The sequence below is a fragment of the Ambystoma mexicanum genome, chromosome 14 (genome assembly GCF_040938575.1).
Source record: "Ambystoma mexicanum isolate Mex_15411 chromosome 14, UKY_AmexF1_1, whole genome shotgun sequence".
In the NCBI taxonomy this organism is placed as follows: Eukaryota; Metazoa; Chordata; class Amphibia; order Caudata; family Ambystomatidae; genus Ambystoma; species Ambystoma mexicanum.
In genome coordinates this window covers 167,810,252-167,832,317 of record NC_090940.1, presented here as the reverse complement: position 1 = coordinate 167,832,317, position 22,066 = coordinate 167,810,252, and the positions used below count along the sequence as shown (strand labels likewise).

The 22,066-nt window shown below is 46.7% G+C and overlaps 1 protein-coding gene across 2 annotated transcripts in view; it reads left to right on the top strand.

Annotated features, from left to right (window-relative positions):
- The window catches only part of VPS39 (VPS39 subunit of HOPS complex), a 682,603-nt gene that overhangs the window by 635,635 nt on the left and 24,902 nt on the right, over positions 1 to 22,066 (top strand). For both annotated transcript variants that reach the window (XM_069638818.1, XM_069638817.1), the window contains exon 24: positions 14,444 to 14,535. In XM_069638818.1, the coding sequence (XP_069494919.1) occupies positions 14,444 to 14,535 (92 nt within the window). The remainder of the gene's footprint in view (positions 1 to 14,443; positions 14,536 to 22,066) is intronic.

Sequence of the window (22,066 nt, the reverse complement as noted above, 5' to 3'; positions counted from 1 at the left end):
TTTACCTACGCCGATGACACTCAACTGCTTTTCTGCCTCAATGCCACTGACTCTTAGACCCAGGCAAAGTAAGCTCATGTCTAGCTGAGATTAGGGGCTGGATGTCCAAAAGTTGGCTAAGTTTAAATGGAGAAAAGACGGAGATTCTGATGGTGGGCCCACAGGCCGAATGCAATTTCTGGAACTGAGTTTTTGCCCAATTCTTTGGGCCATTGTCCTGTGGCCTGTACTTCAGTAAACAGCCTAGGCATAAAACTTCAATTATCAGGCTCTAAAGAGGCACATATTGCCTTGGTCTGCAGTACAGGGTATCTTAAACTCAAACCTTTGAGGAAAGTGCTGCCTTTTATTCCTTTGCTTCTTCGATCCCGAGTGGTTACAGCTTCCATTAAGGGCTCAATTGATTATTTCAATGGTATATACTTGGGGCAACCAGAATTTTTGCTACATCGCCTCCAAATACTGCAAAATTCTGCGGCTCGTCTTACACTCAATACTCCCAGGCTCCCTCCATGCCACTGCTTTGTCAACTCCACTGGTTCCCACAAAAGCAGCTCATTGAGTTCAAGATTCTTTGTATCGTTCACCGAGCTGCCTAGCAACTCTCCCCCTCTCGTTTCTTGAACATAAACTCTGTCGGAATTCCCATTCTATAGTATTACGTTCTGTTCTCAGGTCTTGTTTACTGTTCCTAAATTCCTTGGGGCTTGTGCGGGTGGGAGGTCTTTTTCAGTTCTGGCACCAACAATGTGGAATGCCCTTCCTCTTGATCTCTGTGAGCTGTCTGGCCATCTTTCCTTTCGCAAAGCCCTAAAGACATTTCTCTTTCCTTAAGCTAGGGAGGGGGATCTATTTAGTAGTCTTCTACATTCAGCAACGCCCAGATGCTCTCGGGCCGTGGTACACACTCTTTATAAATATTAAATACAGTGCAGCTCCAGCATATCTTCCCTTGGAGTGAGATGGCTGAAAATGCAGGAGAAGGTGACTTGTGGCACAAGCCTGACCTCTTTAAAGTTCCAAGGCTCTGCTTGGAACAGCAATGGCTGCAGCGAGATAGCCCAGGATAGAGCTGGTCAGTCCACCGGTTGGTCTAGGGACACTTCCAAAGGCTCTGAAGGCATTGATCTTCGATCATGGGTCGAGCCTGGTCGTTCCCACTGGTCCAGGGGTGGAAGCACCAACAAGGGTCTTCTTGAGATCAGGCACCTGGAGAAATCGGAGTAAGGGGGCTAAGCGAACACACCTGTATTTTTTTTTCCTCCCGTCATCCATAGGGTTACATAGACATAAGGACCTGTCCCTGTTTCTCTTTCCTGACTTAGATCAGTGGGGTGATCTAGTCAAGGATTCCCTCCTGGGCCTACCCTAGTGTGGTGGGATATAGAGAGCTACTTACCTGAACTTTCCTTAACTTTTTGGAACTCTAAATCGCAACAGCTGGCATAGTCAGATCACCTAATAAACCTACCTGAAAAATATATAATTTGGAACTGATGACTTCAGAGCACTAAATACCAATTAATCTCAGGGCTGGATTTATAATTTAAAAAAATAGGGAACAGTTTTAGTGTTGCTTTGCATTTCTACTGTGTTAACAGCATCAGACTACTTGCCTGTATTGCACTGGTGTTGCATCACGTGCTTGCCTATCGGCTCACAAGAGTGAATGTACATATGTATTTTATAATAAGTGTGTGACAATATTTGCCTAGAGGTTTCAATGTTTAGTGTGTATTACAAAGGCCTAATAAATCATTGTGTTTTTGTACTTACCTGTGTAAGGGTGTCGAAGAAGTAGACTGACACAAAGGTGGCATGATTTTGGTAATAGACTTTTATTTTGGAAAGGGAAAAGAGGTCCTCGCTATCCCTAACTTCTAAGAGATGTCCCTGCCTCAAAACTTAAACTAAAAGGATCTGTCAGAATGTCCGTCAAAGTAAATTCCAACATTCAGTGTCACAACCTACTTCTATCCCTCACACTACAACTAAAAAGGTAACTAACTGAAAGTTCCTTCTTTAAGGAGAGTGGATCCCTTCTCCTGCTTCTTGACTAGCATTTAACAAAATGTTCTTTCAAAACAAAAATATCCGGGGGAATGACTCCCCCTAGTTTGCAGGTTTAAGACAATCTTTGTACAATTTTCTCTCCAGGAGAATAGCTCCCTTCTTTTGGTGTGGCTATGCACAACTCCTGATAAAACCATGGCAATGACTCCCTTTCCCTGGTATGTCCTGATACAATGCACAACAAGGTCAAGGGGAATGACTCACTGTCCTGACTGCTTCACATAAACTCTTAGTTCAGGACCAAGAGAATGTCTCCCTTCTCTTGGTATATTTTTGTGCAGTTCAACATGAGGCCAGGGGGGTAATGACTCCCTTCCCCTGGCGTTTATATGTGGTACCAGAAGAATGACTCCCTTCTCCTGTAATTACTTGATGCAACCTTTTCTCAGTGCTTCCAGTTTGATACATACGTCGCTATTGTGATTTGCTTTCAACAATGTCTCAAATCTTGTCCTTCTCTTACAACTGGTGGACTTACCCCTGCCGTGAGGAAGTCTATGCTTAATCTTTCTGTTCTGGTCCCAGACACTTCCTGAACGGCCAGTGGTTTCTTCTTCTCCACTGTTGCAGTGGGTTCTAGACCCTTCCCTGATGGCCAGTGGGCTTCTCTTCCCCACTGCATTTATGGACAGGGCCCCAGACCCTTCACTGGTGGCCAGTGGGCTTATCTCTGCCACTGTCTGGAGGGCATCACCTGCTGGTTAGGGTCCGAGGCCCTTATCTTGCTGGGGTTCCCAATTCTTGTCTCTTCCTCTCTTGTGCTAAACCCACTTGGTTTGCTCTCCTGCCAAGTACTGCCACAAAGAAGATTACTTGTATAGTTATTTTCAGTTGACTTGCATTCATTCACGGACTTTACACCCCTACCGGTCCTCGCATTGAATCAGTTACCTTCACTGCTCCGGGACACGCTGCTGGTTCTTCCTGTGGTCTTGTTTCATTTGGGAGCATTGCGTGGGGGTTCTGTGTCCCTGCTTGACTTGTCTTGTTCCTGTTCTTCAGGCCGGTGGTGTAGGCGCTGTTGCAGGACCGCACGGTCCACCTGTCAATGGTCACGCCACTTCTTCCCAACTTTCAGCCATGTTCCCAACCAGCTCCACACCACTGGGCAAAGGATTATTTCTGCCTGCTTCCTGTCTCCAGCAGATGACGGAATTCAGCTTCTCCATAGCGTTCTCTGCATCTCCATTGCTTTTCACAGGCTGGACTGTCTCCCGTGCTGCTCTTCTTCTGGGCTGGCATGCATCCAGAACTGTTCTTTCACTGAGTCCTTTGTCTGTTTTTATTTTGTTTGGGTGAACTCTCCACTGCAGAGCACTAGAAAGTTTCCTCCAGTTCTGTGGGCAACTCTTCAAGGCTCCTTGGGCCACCTCTTCTCAGTGCTTGCATGGAGGTTAATCTTTATGTCTTGGATTATCTTCTTTGTCTCAGTTGGTGAAACCAACATGTTACAATAGCACATGGCTATATTGGTCAGAGGGGGTGTGTGAAATGGTAATGAAGGTTTCGGGCAGGTTTGGATCCGGGTCTTGTGATACCTATCACCTAGGTGGTTGTCGACATCCCCAGTACAGAAGTCTCTCCTGTGAGAAACATGAAGATGTCTCATTGTTTGAACCCTGGGGATATCTTTCTCATGTGGCCAGGGCCTGGCCATCGCCCTTAGATTGAGACCCTGGGGGTGGACAAGTGCGGAAGGATCACCTGGGTGAGGGATCCTTAGGGAATGGGAGTGAGACATCAGAGTGTGAGACACGATATTCACCCCCCCCTCGACACTTTCTCCACCTTTATAAGTTAGTCTAAATTCTGTCCCGTTACCACCTCCCTAAATCCAACAAGTACCAACTCAGAAAGGTGGCGTCGGGTGAACCTGGAGAAAGAAATTAGAATTACCATCCCTTGTATTACAACTGCAGGAGTATCTCCTTGCCTCAGATTTGCCCCTACCCGACATTCCTCTAGTTGAAATAGAATATTGTCAAACCAGATCCCTTATGCCCCAATACCTTTCTGTGAAACCAACCAGTTCCCTTATGCCCCAATACCTTTCTGTGAAACCACAGAAATGCATTTATTTACCATCACACACTCACCGCATTTATTTGGACACAACCTCACACAGTTGTTCCCTAATTAATCAGAAAAATGATATCTCCCACAATCCCTCTACACTGTTTTTTTTCTGCAAACACTGAGACGAGGAAGAGGAGAGCTGAGACAATGAAGATCTCTCAAAACACCACTGAGAGACAGAAGAAAGACTATGCTATACTAAGATGGGACTGTCCCGCTAATGAGGCCAGGCACCTGACTCCACTTGGCACTCCCAGGAGGTATAAAAGGCAGAGCAGGCGAGCACACTTTGAGCGAGCTGGGGATGCTGGAGGGTGCCAGGTTGCCAGAGAGGAACCCGGAAGGCCTCTAGGAGGAAAGAACTACCCAGGCACTGAGCCTGACTGCCTGGGGGTGAGAGGGGAGTTGCAGTGTGGAGTGGAAGCTTTGCCTCCAGGGAGCCTAAACCAAGGGCAGCTGGGATTACCTGGTGGCACCCACAACAAAGCTCCTCCCCTGGTGCTCCGGCGGCTCTCAAAACCATGGGAATGCTGTTTTGAGGAGCTGAGGATGTGTGAGCAAAATGTCAAGAACTGCATTATGGGACTGGAAGTCCAAAGACATTCTTTTTAGTTTTGTTTATATATTTGAAAGCAGGGTCCGAGCCTGGCAGAGGGAGGCCCTTTCTGAACCTTGAGAGGGGTCTGATCCTGGCAGGGGGAGACCCGTTGTGAACCTTGAGAGGGGTCTGAGCCCGGCAGAGGGAGAGCCCTTGTGACCTTCTGAAGAAGGGTCCGAGCCCGGCAGATGGAGACCCTTGTGAACTTTGGGAGAGGGTCCGAACCCGGTGGAGGGAGACGCTGAAAGACTGAGCAAGGCCAAGCAACAAAGAGAAGATTGCAGGAAAATCGATAAATACGTTTTGATCTGTGTAGTGTTGAAAGAAGATTACAAAACAGAGTGGTCAGGCGAAGGGAAACTGCCCAGTCAGTCTCGGTAAGATGTGTTTCGAACTCTGATGTGATTGAAGAGCGAGAGAAGTCATGTTAAAAGGCTTGCGCCCTCTGGCCACCAGAGGGCGCATAGACAAGCATGCTCTCTGCATGAGCTCCGCTGCCACGGCCCCAAAGTGGATTGAGCCCCCACGTGTGGACCCCCCCTGTGGAAGAAAATCGGGTGACCGCTGTTGAAAGGTGTCCCCCCTTTGTCAGAAAAATCCCAGTAAAAATCGGCAAGGGAATTCCCAAGAAAACACCATCCAAAGTTATGGCCCGCCAGACCCGGCAAAGCAAAACCGAAACTGGTATAGCACACGTGTGCTGACGGAGAGCTGTGGGCCCACAGGCAACAGCACACTGGTGCGGTTTTCGGCGGTGGAAGAACCAGAGGAATTTCCAGCGGCTGTGAGACCTGAAGAGGAGGGTGTTGCTCGCCGAGGAGCACACAGCCCTCTGTTATCCGCGACCGGCGCTGTGCGCAGGGGGTTCACCGTGAGGCGGACCTGGCCGCCCCCAGCTCTGCTGAGGTCAGTGGTGTGCGGTGTGAGGCGAAGCGGCACAGCGGGTGGCACCCGGTCCTCTGCTCCCACGATCGGCACTGTGCGCAGAGAGAGCACCGTAAGGCAGGATCTGGCCGCCCCCAGCTCCGCTGAGGCTAGTGGTGCGTAGCGCGGTGCCAAACGGCACAGCGGGTGCAATTTGAAGGGCCCCCCCGCCCGACGAGACCCAAAGACTGCACCTAACGAGGATCAAGGACTGCGGCCTGCGTGGAGCCCTCAGCACCTCTGCGTGCTCGCCGGCCCCCGCTACATTTTGAAAAGAACGGAGCACACCCTTGTGAGCGTGCCGTGCCTGAGCGGGTGGAGGGCCCTAAAACTAAGTAAGTCAACCCGAAAGAAGTCTCTCTGCCACACCTCCTACCCCATAATTAACCAACTTGACTCTACTAAACTCCCTGAAGCACATCACAAATGGGAGACTATACAGACCCACCATCACTACTACAAGAAGTCAACAAATAGACTGAAGGGCCAATGAGGAAACAATAGCCTCACAAATTCAAGTGTGGGGCAGGCCCCTTTAAACACCAATAGAGTGGAATCATATTGTACAAAACACCAGCTGCCATTAATCCAATCACGTGAAGAGAGAAGAAACCTAAACACCCTGACAGCACCAGCTCTTGAAGTCCAGGCAAGCTTCAGCTAAGCATATTTCCAGGCAACAAATTAAAAACACTCCAATTCTGCCATAAACTCATGTGAAAAGGTCCCGGCAAAGAACCAGTACCATAACCAGGTCCTGGAATTATTCTGAAATCATCTCCTGATAAGTTCATCCAACGTGACCTTGCAGCTCATCTTCTCCCCGTGCAGGTGGGAAAGGAGAAGACAGGACTCGTCACACAAAAGGCAAAAGAAGGAAAGGCTGTTGGGGGTGGGGGAGGGGGGAGTGTGACCCTATGATAACAGGCCAAAGAGATATTAAAGAACCATCACTGCCTTCAGGCACTCATGTACATAACAAAATACCTCCCAAAACAACATTGCTGTGCCGCAGAGGAGAGCAGAACTAAGTGCCTAATCTCGCTGAACGCAGGGAGACACGACCCTACCTCGTCAGAACCTCTACTAGTAGTTCAGTTCCGCCCACACTTATTGGGTCCACCACGCATCACCAACGCTACCCCCAAGGTCACATAAGCGTAAGACAGAAACTAGCCCCATTCGCTTATACATCCATGCCTACCGGGACCAGTGACCCCAACATGGCAACCACGGACACTAAAGCAAGCGAATCAGCGGCCACAAAAGGAGACATTGCAGCCCTATTAGGAGAAATGAAGAATATGGGGGCCAGCATAGGAGGTAAAATAGACAAGATCACACAACGCCTGGACAACATGGAAGAAAGGCTTGATGGTGTAGAGAACAACCAAGCTTCCATAGATACTCTGGAGGCACAGCTTGATGAGAGGATGATGGAACTGGAATAACGGGAAGAAGATTTTAAGCTCAAGCTTGAAGACTTGGAAAACCGAGAAAGACGCAACGACCTACGAAATTTTGGGTTTCCGAAACGAGAAGGTGAAATGGAAAGAGACCTGAGGAAAACCCTTCATGACATTATCAAACTCCTAGTCGCCGACAATGCAATAGATGAACCCAAGACAGAGAGGATTCACAGGGCCGGAGGCCCCCGGGCGGAACAAGATCGGTACTCGCCCGATTCCATCGCTTTCAGGATAAAACTAGGGTCCTCGAAAAGGCTAGAGGCAGCAAGACAGTCACTTTAGAAGGTGCCCAGATCTCAATATACCAAGATTTATCCTCTGACACTGGCTCTCAGGCGGATGTGTGGACCTCTTACAAAGCGTCTGAAAGAAAAGAATATTCGATACAGGTGGGGCTATCCCTTCTCCCTCTCCTTTGAATATGAGGGCAACAAGATAAGATTGAGATCCGAAAAAGAAATCAAGACATGCATCTCTGAGCTAATCGGGCCGCACACAGAAGAGGACAATCGAGAAGAACCAAGACGAGAAGACCGAGGATGGCGCATACAGGGCCCCAGGAGAAAATGTGTGAAAGGCTCGAGGAAATACAGAAGAGGTAACGCCTCCCCCAGGGGGACAACTGCTCATCCACAAACTTGGTAAGGCGGAAATTATTCCACTTTAAAGAAAGTGGCCTGACTAGAGAAACATGTTTAGAACCACAACATGGTCAGGACACGAACATTAGGGGGGAAAACAAAGGGGGCTCAGTTAAGACTGAGGTGTCATATTAAGTCAAGGGGCGTGAAGTAACGGTCCACACAGGTGGTTCAATGCAGGACCAGTCCTACCAACCAGGTTCGATCGAACGCCACCAACTTGGAAAGGGAAGGAAATGGGGATGGGGGGAGGACAGGCAAAGGGAAAAGGTTGAAGCAACATCTGTAGCAGTTCAAATCACTTGAAACAGTGTGAGGCTCAATGGGGAAATCTACTGGTCATGGAACATAAGCTATCACCCAATAAGAACTATTGATGGCATCTGCTGATCCATGGGGAAGGGATTCCCTAAGGCTAGGGACACTTAATGTAAAAGGCCCTAACCCACCAACCAAGAGGTCATTGGTAGCCGGAGAGTTCCGTAGATCCAAAATGGATGTCCTGCTTCTACAGGAGACAAAGTATGCTAAGGGGGAGGAGCGACAAATCCTAAGGAAACGGGCGGGAAAGGAGTTCTGGGATTCCGGGCCACTTAGGAAAGGAGGCGTGGGAATCCTGATTAGGACTGGTATAGACTTTAATCAGTGGGCAGACCCAGCCAAAGATTGGAAGCCTGACAATCCCAAAACGAGAAACCAGGACAGAGGTGACCGTACAGAATTAGCAGACATGATGAATACATATGAAATGAAAGGCGTGTGGAGGATCATGCATCCAGATGATCGAGGTTACACTTTCTACTCAAGCCCACACAATACATTTACCCAAATTGACTATATATATCCATCCAAAAGCCTCTTCGATACCACAACACACTCGGAGATAGCCCTGATTGCATGCTCAGACCACGATATGTTCCTGGTGGACATTAGGTGGGAAAGCTTAGAAGTCATGGAAGGGAAATGGCGGTGTAACTAGAGTCTCGGGAAAGATGCAGTTTTTAAGACCGAAATGGAGACTGAAATTAACGAATACTACCTCCAAAATTAACAATACCTGTGAGGTATCCAAGCAAATAGTCTGGGAAGCCGGGAAAGCCACTTGGAGGGTTATTTTAATACAAGAAGGGTCTTCCAAGAAAAGGGAGTGAAAGATCATTGAACACAGAACCGGGACCGAAATCTGTCCGTTGGAGTGGGACATCAGGAAGGATGCTGGGGTTGATCCCGATAAAAATTAATGAAACAAAGCGGAAAAAGGAGGAACTGAAACTGTTGGAACATGAGCAGATAGGGCGCAAGCTTCGACTCCTGAAACAGAAATTTTATGAAAAGAAAGACAAGGCTGACGCACTACTAGCCGCCAGACACAGAGAGCGGAGTGAAAAGTAGTAGAAATAATTGAGGACAACCCCGACGTGACCCGCACTCCCCCCACCATCCCAGAGTGTTTTGACAACTTCTATGAGACCCTATACACCTCTGAAACAAACCCTGACCAATCAGATACAGAGTTCTATTTGTCCTCAATTGATATGCCCAAGATATCAAGCCCAGATTCGGAGCTGCTAGAATCCCCTACATCCGAACAAGAAGTCCAAGATGCAATAAAGAGGTTAACCATAGGCAAATCCCTGGGGGAGGATGGCTACACGGCGGGGTTTTACAAATCCTTCAGCGCACAGCTAACGCCATTCATGGCGGAACTCTTTAACGAGATATTAGAAACAGGAAAATCCCCAGACTCCTTCACACGGGCACTAATCACGGTAATCCCCAAAGAAGGGAGAAACCCCCAAAAATGTGGATCATATAGCCCCATCTCCCTACACAACCTGGATGCAAAAATGTACACGAGAGTTCTGGCCGCTAGATTAGAGACACTAATGCCCCAATGTATACACCCTGATCAAGTTGGATTCATACTGGGGAGGCAGAGTGCGGACACAATTCGCAAAACACTTCACCTCATCCATATATCTCAGACTCTGTCCAATGATCCCGCCCTTCTGTCAATCGACTCAGAGAAAGCTTTTCACAGGGTAGAGTGGGGATTCTTGAGGACTGTCCTACGTAAGGTGGGAATAGGCCCGAGGTTCAGTAAAGGAATACAGGCGGTATACACATCCCCCACTCCAGATGGTTTGAATTAGAGCGTGGACCCGACGGGGAGGTCCCCTCTCCGCAATCCTCTTTGCACTTTCTCTAGAACCCCAGGCTCAGAAAATGAGAACCAACCCCATGGTGGAAGGCATTTGGCTGGGAGCGACGGAATATAAAATAGCACTTTACGCAGATGATGTACTTCTGCACATAACTAAGCCTACAGTATCCATTCCCCGAAACCTTTAACTATTAGAATACGGTCAACTCTCCGGGTTTAAGGTGAACAGAACTAAATCCACACTATTCCCCTTACAGGGATTGAAAGAAGAAAATGAAACTAGGTTCCTCCCACTCGGCCTCAAGATCGAGCACTCCAAATTGAAATACTTAGGCATACAGATCACCAAAGCCCTAGCTGGCCTATATGAAGCAAACTTCCCCCGCCCCCTCCCCCACAACGATTCTCTGCCGATCTAAGTAAATGGAACAAGCTCACGATCTCCTGGTTAGGACGACTCAACGCTATTAAAATGGTATGCCTCCCCCGGTTCCTGTACCCCTTTCAATACCCAAAAAATGATTGTGAAATTCCTTTGGCTGGGGAAGAAGGTGAGAATTTCATACGATACTCTAACACTCCCCAAAGACAAAGCCGGAGTAGGGCTCCCTGACTTAAAAAAATATTATGAAGCAACCCAATTACGTGTTCTAATCCCTCACCTACGTGACCACAAAAACCCCCAATGGATCCACATGGACAATCATTATTTATCACCAGCCTTGGTATCAGAGTGGCTATGGGCCCCACAAAAAAAGCTCCAACACAGACTCAAAGACCATCCAATACTGAGCACCATATCGGACATATGGTCAATAGGTAAAGTAATGCATAAGATCTCCACATGGCCATCCCCGCTGAGCCATCTATGGTCCCCTGGAATAAACAAACAAATCCCCAACGTAGAGAGATTCCAATCGTGGTATGTGGATGGAACGGGTGAAGTGTATAGATGGAACGGTTGAAGTGTGTAGATGGAACGGGTGAAGTGTGTAGATTGAACGGGTGAAGTGTGTGGATTGAACGGGTGAAGTGTGTGGATTGAACGGGTGAAGCGTGTGGACTGAACGGGTGAAGCGTGTGGACTGAACGGGTGAAGCGTGTGGACTGAACGGGTGAAGTATTGTAGACGGAACGGGTGAAGTATTGTAGACGGAACGGGTAAAGTATGTGGATGGAACGAGTGATGCATGTGGATGGAACGAGTGATTTATGTCAATGGAACAGGTGAAGTACATGGATGGAGCGGGTGAAACATGTGGCTGGACCGGGTGAAACATGTGGAGGAGCGGGTGAAACATGTGGATGAACGGGTGAAATATGTGGATGGAACTGTCTGAGTACATGGAACGGATGGTGTACCTGGATCTATTGGAACGGGCGCGATCTCAACCACCTAAGGTAAACCACCATATCACACCGCACGCTTACTCTCTTCTTTACACCATCAATCAAATAGAACACAGCGATACTATGACACTATTCGGTGTAACTGTTCTCATACCATCACTTGTCCCATACCACCCATCACCCTAAACTAAACACTGCTGGTTACACACCCTCCAGCCTAGGCGTTCTCCTCAGGCCTAATGCAGCCAGAATCGGTCTGGATAACAACCGGCCAGAACAAACACATACACTTGATCCCTCAACCACCACACCTACCGCTATGAAGCAGCTATCACTTGAACGCCACACCAGCTGCACACATATACGGTGCTCACACGCACCTTTTTGACCCTCTCTATTCTCTCTATTGACCTGAACTTCGGTTCCAGAGGGCGTTCAACCTACCAGCGCCTTGAGACCATACCAATGGTACATAAGGCGCTATATAAATGCAAAGTAACATAACATGAGGCGGGTCTAGAAAGGGTGGGGCAATTTATAGAAAAGGGACTCTTTTATCTCACTCCCAGAATGACTGAGGCCCTGGGAGTAGGCCCTTTGTCTACCTTCCAATACATACAGACAAAAGGCGTCTTAACGAAACGGGCATGGAAGAATAAGCTGAAGAGAGACCTTACCCCCTTTGAAAAACTTTTAGACTCCAGGACGGAAATGAAGGGCCTGATATCAGCAATGTATAAAGAACTAATAGAAGCAGGAGACGGGACCACAGAACCGTTGAAAGGTAGATGGGAAACGGACCTAGGAGAAGAGATAAGCACGGACCTGTGGGGAAGAATGTGTAAAGCGGCATCGCAAACATCCATATTGAACCAGTACAAACTACACGCTATCAAGCTCCTACATAGATGGCAGTACGACCCGCTCAGGCTTTCCAAAATGTTTAAAACAGACAACCCAAGATGCTGGAGGGAATGTGGGGAGGTGGCCGACTACTGGCATATGTGGTGGGGTTGCTCCCGAATAAAGGTATTTTGGGAGGAGCTCCTGGGTTGGATCAAAGACCTAGATGGTATCCATAGGGTGGCTGATCCCCACCTTATACTATTCGCGCTAGAAAAAAATTAAGACGAATGGAATAGGATTAAAGGGCTGGTCCCCCATTTACTGCTAGCCGCTCGTGCCATGCTGGTAACAAAATGGAAATCCACAACGGTCCCGAGTAAAAATTAATGGATCAATGTAGCCTCCAACATATGCACAATGGAAATGATTACAGCATCGCTGCACGGTAGAGCATCGCAATGCGAGGCCCTATGGATGGACTTTACAAATAAACACCTTTCAAATACATCTAAGTGCAAATCTGATGAACCCTCAAAGTTGTAATGTAACCAGAAGGAATAAAAAGGTTATGAACCGAGACAATGAAGGCCAGCCCGACGGGAAATCCCCACAACTGTAAAACTGTGACCATCTATTGACACACACAGAAAAAGTTCTTAGGATGTTTGCTCGACCAATGGGGGCAGGAGGGAGGGTGGAGGGAATGTTATGTTAATCCATTACATCCCGGGAATGGCAGCATGTATACGATGTATGCAAATATGACAATACTAAAAGCTCCGATCTCGCTCTGCAACCATGAGCTCCTAATCTTTAACTATGTAATGTGATTTGTTATGAACAAAATTCAATAAAATAAAATAAAATGAAAAAAGGCTTGCGCCCAACTGAGGGAAGCCAGAGAAATTGTGAAAGTTGAATACTGCAATCCTTGCTGAGAGGAACCAAAGTGAAAGTGAACTTTGTATGAGAACTAGATACCAGAAACCATTACAAACTCAGGAATAAATTTGAAGTGGTCATGTGAGGGTCCAAGTCAAACCTCCCTCACGCAATCAAATTTTTGACGCAAGTGAATAATTGAAGAAGGTCCGAGCCCAACAAAGGGAGACCCGTAAGCACCATTGATTTGATTTAAACTGTATCCAGAGGCTCAAAAGTGCGTTCCGAGCTCCAATGAGCCGCCTTGTCCCGTGCCTAAAAACGTGGGGTAGGGTGAAACACGTTTACTCTGTCATTCTGACTTATTCTTCCTGAACACTTATTTATACATTGCAAAATCCCTCACACCTTTTGTTATGTAGAGTAAGGTTTGGCAATCGTGTTTTTTTTTTTTTTAGTATAGGCCATCTTTATTTGACAAGATGTTTTCTATTATTTGATGGTTGTAGCTTGCTCCCACCAGTAGATTCAGGTGGGTATGGACCCGGTCTCGCCTACTTTTAAACTGGTACAGAGGAAGTTTCCCTCTTTTGCTTCCTTCCACAAGCCAAGGTTCCCAGTGCTAGCCTTTTCACCATCGGTTGAGCTCTCACTTTAACGGAACCAGAATTCCAATTCTTTTACAAAATTATTTGGATTGTGTAATCTTGCAAATTTCACAATGGTGTGAGGGGCCCATGTACTGAAAAATGCAGTAACATCAACATATGGGCTCTCACCCTACTTTCTAAACATTATTCTGGCAAGTAATTGCTTAATTACAACTGTAAATAACCTCAGGGTCTAATAAAAAGTCTTGACGTGTTTATTTAGTTACTTGATTTGTACACAATGTGTGTCTTCGCATTTAGTCTTTGCATTGAATTTCTGTTTAAAGCAAGCATTGGCAAACCCCCCAGTTTTTTATCTTTGTTAGGCTTTAGCCAGGCATTGACGTCCTATGCTCTGTTAGTCAATCAGTTGCCAGCTGGTGCTATTTTATGGCCAGGTAATAGAAGTTTATAGTGCCTGATAACTGCCTACCTCATGCCTACACACAGGCCAAAACTGTTGGCTTTGCCAATGCTTGTTCATTTGTTGCCACTTTTGTTTTGAGAGTAAAATGTATTTTGCATTTAGTTTATGCATAGCCAAGTGGCTGAAGAAACCTGGGACTTTCTATAAAAGGAAGTTCCCTGCAGCCTCTCCTAAATTATTCTGGTCCTCGTCGATGTATTTTCTATCCAAAAACTTTGTATATGTCTCAAGGTGACTGCTTGTGAGCTGCTTGTGTCGCAGCACATGTTCCCTATAATCAATCGTCACAGGTGATTTGTGTCAGTGATGTTTGATTTAAACCATATTCCTTTTCCCATTTTAGGTACAAGAAGAAAGAATAGTGCACCAACAGGTGAAGTGTATTATCACGGAGGAGAAAGTGTGCAATGTGTGCAAAAAAAAGATTGGAAATAGGTAAGGTCAAAATTGAATTTTTGAATTTCAAGCTCTCCCATTAGTTATAATAGATCTGTGAAATAAAATAAAAACTAAAAACAATGCAATCGTTTTTATGAATAAAACAGAGAATGCTTTATTCCAATAAGCATATGTTTTGTTTCCGGTAACACTTTCGATCCATAGGAAATTATCATTGACTAAAGGAGATCTTGAAAAAGTGCATTTTGTTTACACCGGGTAATGTCTGGCTTATTCTGGCAGGATGCTGCTGAGAGCAAGCCCATGCTGATTTTGCACTGCTTGGAGGAAGCTTACATTGACTTGGTACTGCTTGGAGGAAGGGTTTTATGGGCCTGATTCACAGAAGCGTTTTATAATGGTGCAATCCCATAGGAAAATGTTCTGTGAATCAGGCCCTATGTGTTGTGTTAAATGGCAGATCACACTGTCTGTATAGTGCTGGGGTGAAAATAAGACTGGTTAGCTCGTCAGGTTCTCACAATGATTTGGTACTGCTTGGTAGTAGCGCTGACTGACTGACTGGAAGAGAATCAGCTGGAAAATGAGCTGAAGGAGTGTTGAGATGGATTTCTCGAACCTGACCTGGTGGACATATTTTAGTTATAGTGAACAGGGAAACTCTGAGCGGTTATCCAAAACCCAATCAAGGTGGCAATGGAGAGCACTCAAGGCTATTCTCAGGAGCGTGAGAGTGAGGTCAGGGATCCACAATGAGTGCACACAGTGAAGCACATAATTCCATTTAGACAGTAATGTACAAAAATACTATATTCTAGGCCCAAAACACACACTTAAAAATTAAAGAAGCAGGTGATAATATCGCACAACATTCAATAATAAACATTTGTGATGCTTCTGGATCTGCTTAGAATCACATGCTGTGCATATAGTCTGACATCTAGTGTTAATTGCAGAGTATTGCATCTTTTTTTCGAAGATTGAAAGGGACGTCGACATGGGTGCGACTGTAACACTATCCCTTACGTGACGTGCAGTGTTCCCAAAATCCCTTGTGCGCCGAGGACCCACCAGATATTTTTTTTCCGCCAACCTAGTTGGTCACTTATGCAGAGCTTGTTATATTGCTATATCTATTCCAATGGCCTACGGTCGTTTAGTCAACTTCAGCATCCTTCTCGACGGGCTGCATCGTGGGTTTCCTGCCGCTGCTGACTACATCTACAACTGCTCTGCGACTGTTGACCCTGTGGCCTCGACCCTCGGGCCTGGCCTTTACAGTAGGGAGAGTGGGGGCCTGTTTCTTCTCTCTGAGAATGCATTTCCTTCACCCCTCTTTCTCTTTTCGGTCTGGCTGCCGCTAACCTCTGCTATGGAGAGGAATCCTTTTAAATTCTGCCCGTCTTGTAACTGCAAATTTCCCTGAAAAGACACCCATCGCTCATGTAATAAGTGTCTTCCTTGTGACCACCACGAGCACATGTGTAAGGCCTGTAGACCTTTTTGATCTAAGATGCTGAAAGACAGGCGGACTAAGCGGTGTGCGGCTTGCGCAATGCAGGCTGAAATCCTTTCCCCCGCCGGCGCTGGCGCTTCTGACGAGAAATCCGTCGGCAGCTTTGGCTCTGATTCAGAAGCTATTGACCTTTCTGCGGATCCTACGCTCTCCCATATGCCTGTCCCCGGCCCGATAGGCAGGCCGTCGGCACTGTTATGGTGAAGTCACACCCCGGCGACAAGGGCACCCGTGCACCATGTGTACTTAAGCACACAACCCCTAAGGCCTCTTTGACGGGGTCATCTAAGAAGTCCTCAACACTTGTAGTGCCGCTGAATATTTCAACAGTACCTTCTGAACCATGCAGTTCGGCGCCCTCCCCACAACTGCATCTGCGGCATGAAAATGGGCATAACGCCTCTTCCGGAACAGGCAATTCTCATAAAATGTCCACTACTGTCGACCTGCCGTCCAAAGACGCTCGAACGCCGAAGGACTCTGTAGTGTTGCCGACCGTGGCAGCGCCCACAGATGCTCCAATCCCCTCTCCCCGAGAGGACTATTCTGAGGCCCCCCACCCTCGTTCTGAAGCCTTGCATAAGGGTCTACCCCCTTCTATGCAGCCCTTCCCATCTCCTGACCCTTCAGCTTCATCAGAATGGACTAGGGAGAGGTTTGACCAGTGTATGGCTAAGATGGCTGAGTTCATCAACTTTTCAGACCAGTGTGACAGAGTCTTGGCAGAGACCTAGGGAAGTGGACTCTTGCCCCATCCCCTCTAATTCTCAAACGTCCCTACCACGGTGCCCAGTTTCCCTCTTTGGAGGAACCACAGGAACACCACGATAATATCTTTGGGGACGACCCTGAAGACCCGACCCAGGGTGTTTCTTACGATGGATTTAACCTTTAGGACCAGGTCCCAGTCTATCGAGACCCAGACTGGAATCTGGCAAAGGACCATAGTTTGTGGCATACACCGTCACATACCACTGACCCAGACGTCATCTGTCTGGATCCCCCTACTACTCCTCCTCAGAGAGATTTGTCGCCAGTTGACGACCAAATGCTGTTCAACTCCCACTTAAAAAGAGCATCCAACCATTTTAAAATTTCTACGCACGAAGCCGCCCCTGACTCTGACTTCGTGGAGGACATCCTCAAGGAAAAGATTCCGGTTAGCCAAGTCATCATCTTATTAAATTATATTAAGACGCCTGGCTCCTTCTTTAATGTACCCTTCCCTTACACGGGCAACTAATTCCCCATGTGGAAAAATTGTTTCACCCAGCCCTCTCTGACCCCCTTTACATTAGGGGTCACGCCACACCGGACTCCTTGATCTAACGACCACTTGCAAAAGGGTAGGAGTACCACTGTCCTCAGCAGAATCCCCTCCAGACAAGGACTGCAAAAAGCGGGTCACCGCCTCTGCAGCCTACAATAACATGCTTGTTGCGAGCGACAGTAATGTTCAGTGGGGCCTATTACATGATTGTCTTCAGGAAGTTCCAGAGCCTACCCGATCACACCTGCTGGCGGTCGTGTCAGAAGACAGACAAGTGACCCAGAATATCCTGAAAAACCCTCTGGACTCGGCTGAAACCTCTGGACGCACCTTTGCCCAGGGATCCCTTCTAAAGAGGCATGTCTGGGTTAAAGAACTCTGGGTTCAAACCCAAGACACAAGCCTACGCTCGCCCCCCACTGATTCCACTCCACAAGATGCACCAGGAACCACTCACGATGATCCTGCTGGCCCCGCCAGCCTTAGTTCTCCTAATGGCAAAGTCAGTCTCCCCTCCCAGGAAGCTGCCATGCCCGTGCAACATGTTGTCTCTGGATCGGGGAGATGCACTGCAACCGTGCTCCCAAACACTCAACAGCCTGGCTCTTGAAATCAGAGTTCGGGGACCTTCAACATCCTCAGAGATGCATGGACGTACTTGGGCATGGAAACCTACCACCAGACATTGCTACTCCAGTAAGTGAAAGCGCTTTGTTACCTGGTGTAATACCAAGGGCATCAATCCTATTGATTGCTCCCCTAAAGATATTGTTCTGTACCTAACTCACCTCTAAAGGTCCACTTAGCCACTCTTTCGGCATACACCACGTCCCAGAGCAGGGTTTCATGGTGAAAGATTCCTGTGATTAAAGCCTTTATGGAGGGGGTAAAGAGACTTCATCCCCCTATCTCCAACCCAGCGCCCGGATGGGACCTGAATGTTGTTCTTACCAGTCTAATGGGATCTCCCTTTGAACCATTGAACAAGACAGCCTTGAGGCACTCGCCTACAAGACCGCCTTCCTGGTGGCGATCACCTCTACAAGGAGAGTTGATGAACTGCAGGCCCTTTCAGCTCAGGACCCCTTCATCACTATTCACAAAGACAAGGTGGTTTTGCGCATGCACCCATGCTTTTCACCCAAATTTATCTCAAAGTTCCATGTAAACCAGTCCATAGAACTACCCACCATTTTCCAGAACCCCTTTAACGTGGCAGAAAGGAGCCTCCACAAACTTGATGTGAGGAGAGCGGTAATTTGCTATCTGGAAAAAACAAAGCCAATAAAAGACAAACCAGTTCTTCTCATCAGTGGCAGCTGGTAGAGAAGGGGACCCTGTCTCTAAGTCAGCTATTTTCCAGTGGATCGTAAACTGCATCAAACTGTGTTAGACTCTTGCCAAGAGAGATCTACCCTTCACGCCTAGATCTCACTCAACTCTGGGCACAGAGCTACCATAGCATTCATTACAAATGTTCCTCTAGATTCCATTTGCAAATCAGCAACCTGGAGTTCTGTACACACCTTTACACAACACTACTGCCTAGATACACACTCTAGGTCCGATTCTCAGGTGGGGCAAGCGATGCTAAGACATCTCTTTGCTACTGTTCCTTCACACATCCCACCACCATCTCTGGGTACTGCTCGCTAGTCTATGCACAGCATGCGATCCTAAGCAGATCCACAAGCTTCAGAAGACATAAATTACTCACTGTAATAGTATTTCTGATGATTGTATCTGCTTAGATTCACATGGACCCACCTTTCCTCCCCTCTTGGAGTAGAAGGAACCTAGACTTCTTACACCGTCTCTCTTCTGTACTCGCTCACGCACGCTATAAGGCTCCCTCATGGCAGAAAAAAACAACCAGTGGTCCCTCGACACGTAAGGGATCATGGGTACACTACACGTCATGTTGGGGATAGTGTTAGTCACGCCCATGTTGACGTCATTTTCAATCTTCGATAAAAAGATGCAATACTCGGCGATTACCACTAGATGTCGGATTATATGCACAGCATGTGAAACTAAGCAGATACAATCATCAGAAATACGATTATGGTGAGTAATGTACGTCATATACAGTCCAACCCCTATGAAGAGGGGAGCCTTGCGCCAAAAAGCCACAATGCTTCTCCCCAAAAAGCGTCTGATGTAGGTAAAGTTCTTGTGTTTGTGAGAGGTTCCAGAAAAGATATTCATCAAAAGGTACTGGTAGGTAAAAATGTGTTTCTATCTTTTAGATCCAACTGCTTTAGACATTACGGTCAAAAAGCAGTGGAATGGAACACCTCAGGATTTATGCTAAGGTTGATTCTCAGCGGAACGGGGGGGGTATGCTTTGTGTTTACTTACCCCCGTGATTCTGATTTTCCCACATTACGTGATGGACTTACTGGGGGCAGCTGGAGGTTGTATTTCCTGTCATTTGTTCCAGTGAGAGGTGTCCAGGAGCTGCAGGTGCAAGGTTTCTTTTGATCACGTCCATAAGCAAACCCTGTTGATGAGGAAATGCAAGATTCACTGATGCAGGTCTGTTCAGGACATTTCACAGTTTGGGGGGGAGGCCATTTCCAGCTTTGACCACCACAAAAAGTATCCCTTGATGCTGGAGTGTCCAAATTGGGAGGTCCCACAAGCTCGCGACTACCAAGTTTCCGGGTGCAACCGCCCAAAGGTAGCCCATGAGGCAGCTGGTCAGTCCACTGGGTGGTCCAGGGACACTTCCGAAGGCTCAGGATGGATGGATCCTTGAAGACTGAGACTAGATATCCCACTAGTTCAAGGGCTGAAGCACCCCGGAGGGTTTTCAGAAATCAGGTAGTCTAACAGGATTTCACCGGGCCAAACACGGGAAGGGATGCTAGGCCTCTTCAGGAGTCTTCTTCGGATCTTGGCTGTTCGTCTACGAGGGATTCTTGGCTCCAGTGCGGATCTGACAAAATGGCTGCAGGAGTCCTCTTATTCAAAAACCATCCTGTAATCAATAGCAACGTACATCAATATTATGTTCATGGCCCAAGATTCCTCCTACACTCCAACGCATAGTAATATGAACATTACAAATGAATCCTTCACAGTTTTACTACTCCTAGAGGAAGGAAACTGGGTAACCAATTAGCCAACAAAGCCTAGTATACATTAATTTTTTTTTTTTTTTGTAATATTATAGTTTTTTATTATCAAACTTTTTATTACACAACACAACCAAACCAATCAGATGCAGCACTGCGATAATGTCCTCTTAAATAGACCTCAGGATTGCACCCCAGATTTCTCTGGGACCATTCTTTTCGCCATGACCTTTTCACAACGATTCGGTGCTCGGTAAAGTTTTTTCTAGCAAATTTATCACCGCACAAGTTAGCTGAACATTATTACTGGTTAACATTCTAAACCACCATTCGTCCAAATTTCCATTGAGAGGCGCATATTTTCCTAACATTATTGAGCGCACATTTACTAGTGCTTCACATTCCGTAATTAAGTGTTTCAAAGTTTCATCAGATATTTTGCATAATCTACAGATGTTATCTATTGTGTTTGTCATGTCTTGTCCAAAGCACTTCCTTGGTGTGATAGACATTTAAACGTAGTCTCAGGAATTTATTCCGATGGTATCTAGATGGAAATTGCTTTAGATATTTAGGTAACTTATCCAAGCTATTTTCCGCGGTTCCTAGATCTAGTGAGGTCTTCATCTTCCCACGGTCAGCTACATTCTGTATCCAACTCCATTGACGTAGTTTTTTTTTAGCTAGTTGTGGTGTCGCCATCACCAAATCCCACTTGATATTTGCAGAGTCAACAATGGTTTTAATTTTATCGACCCAACATTTTAGTAAGCCTACATTCTGTCGTTGCGTGGTTGCTGACAAAATTCCGTAAGCCGGTGCTGGTTCCTTCAGATGCATTTTCCTTGCCGATGTAATTGACTTCCATAAAACCGTTGTATACAAGGATTCAAGGCCAAGTTCATGTCTGATGGCTTTAATTGAGACATATGTGGGAAGCCTTAGTACACGTCTCCAAAACTTTCCCTCAAGAGTGTCCCAACAAAGCGCATTCAGGTTCCACCCAGCTTCTGACCCAAAGGTAATTGCTGGTACAACTTTCTGTTTAAAAAACGTCAACACTGGAGTTAATGTGAATTTTCCATAGTCAGCATGTATGCGTGCTCCCTGAACTCCAAATCCATCCATACGATTTCTTAGGTCACAACACCACTCGCATTCTCTTATAGAGTTATTAAAGAGAATTCCTAAATATCGTATCGATGAAACTATTTCAATATTCTCCTGGGCAATTGTCCACTTAAATAATCGATCTTTATTGGTTTGCACTTTGCCGACAATCAGAATCTTTGTTTTTTTTCCGTTTATTGTTAACTCGTTGACATCGCAGTATTCTTCAAATTTAACAAGGAGCCTTTGTAGGCCGATTTGTGTGCGGTCCACTAACACAATGTCGTCAGCATAAATAGCCCAACTTAGATGTTGCCCATTCACCTTTGGCGGAAAACATGCCGCTTCTTTGAGTCCAGTTGCGATATCTGAGATATATAGTTTAAACAATAGAGCCGCCAAGGGGCAGCCCTGTTTCACGCCTCTGTTTGTGGGTATTTTGTTTGATAGCTCCCCTAAAACATTCATGCGTACGCGCATTGTAGTGTTCGAATGCAGGGCTATCACTGGATTTAGTAGTGCTAGAGGACAGTTCCACTTAGCTAGCTTATCCCATAATTTGACTCGATTTATTGAGTCGAAGGCCTGCCG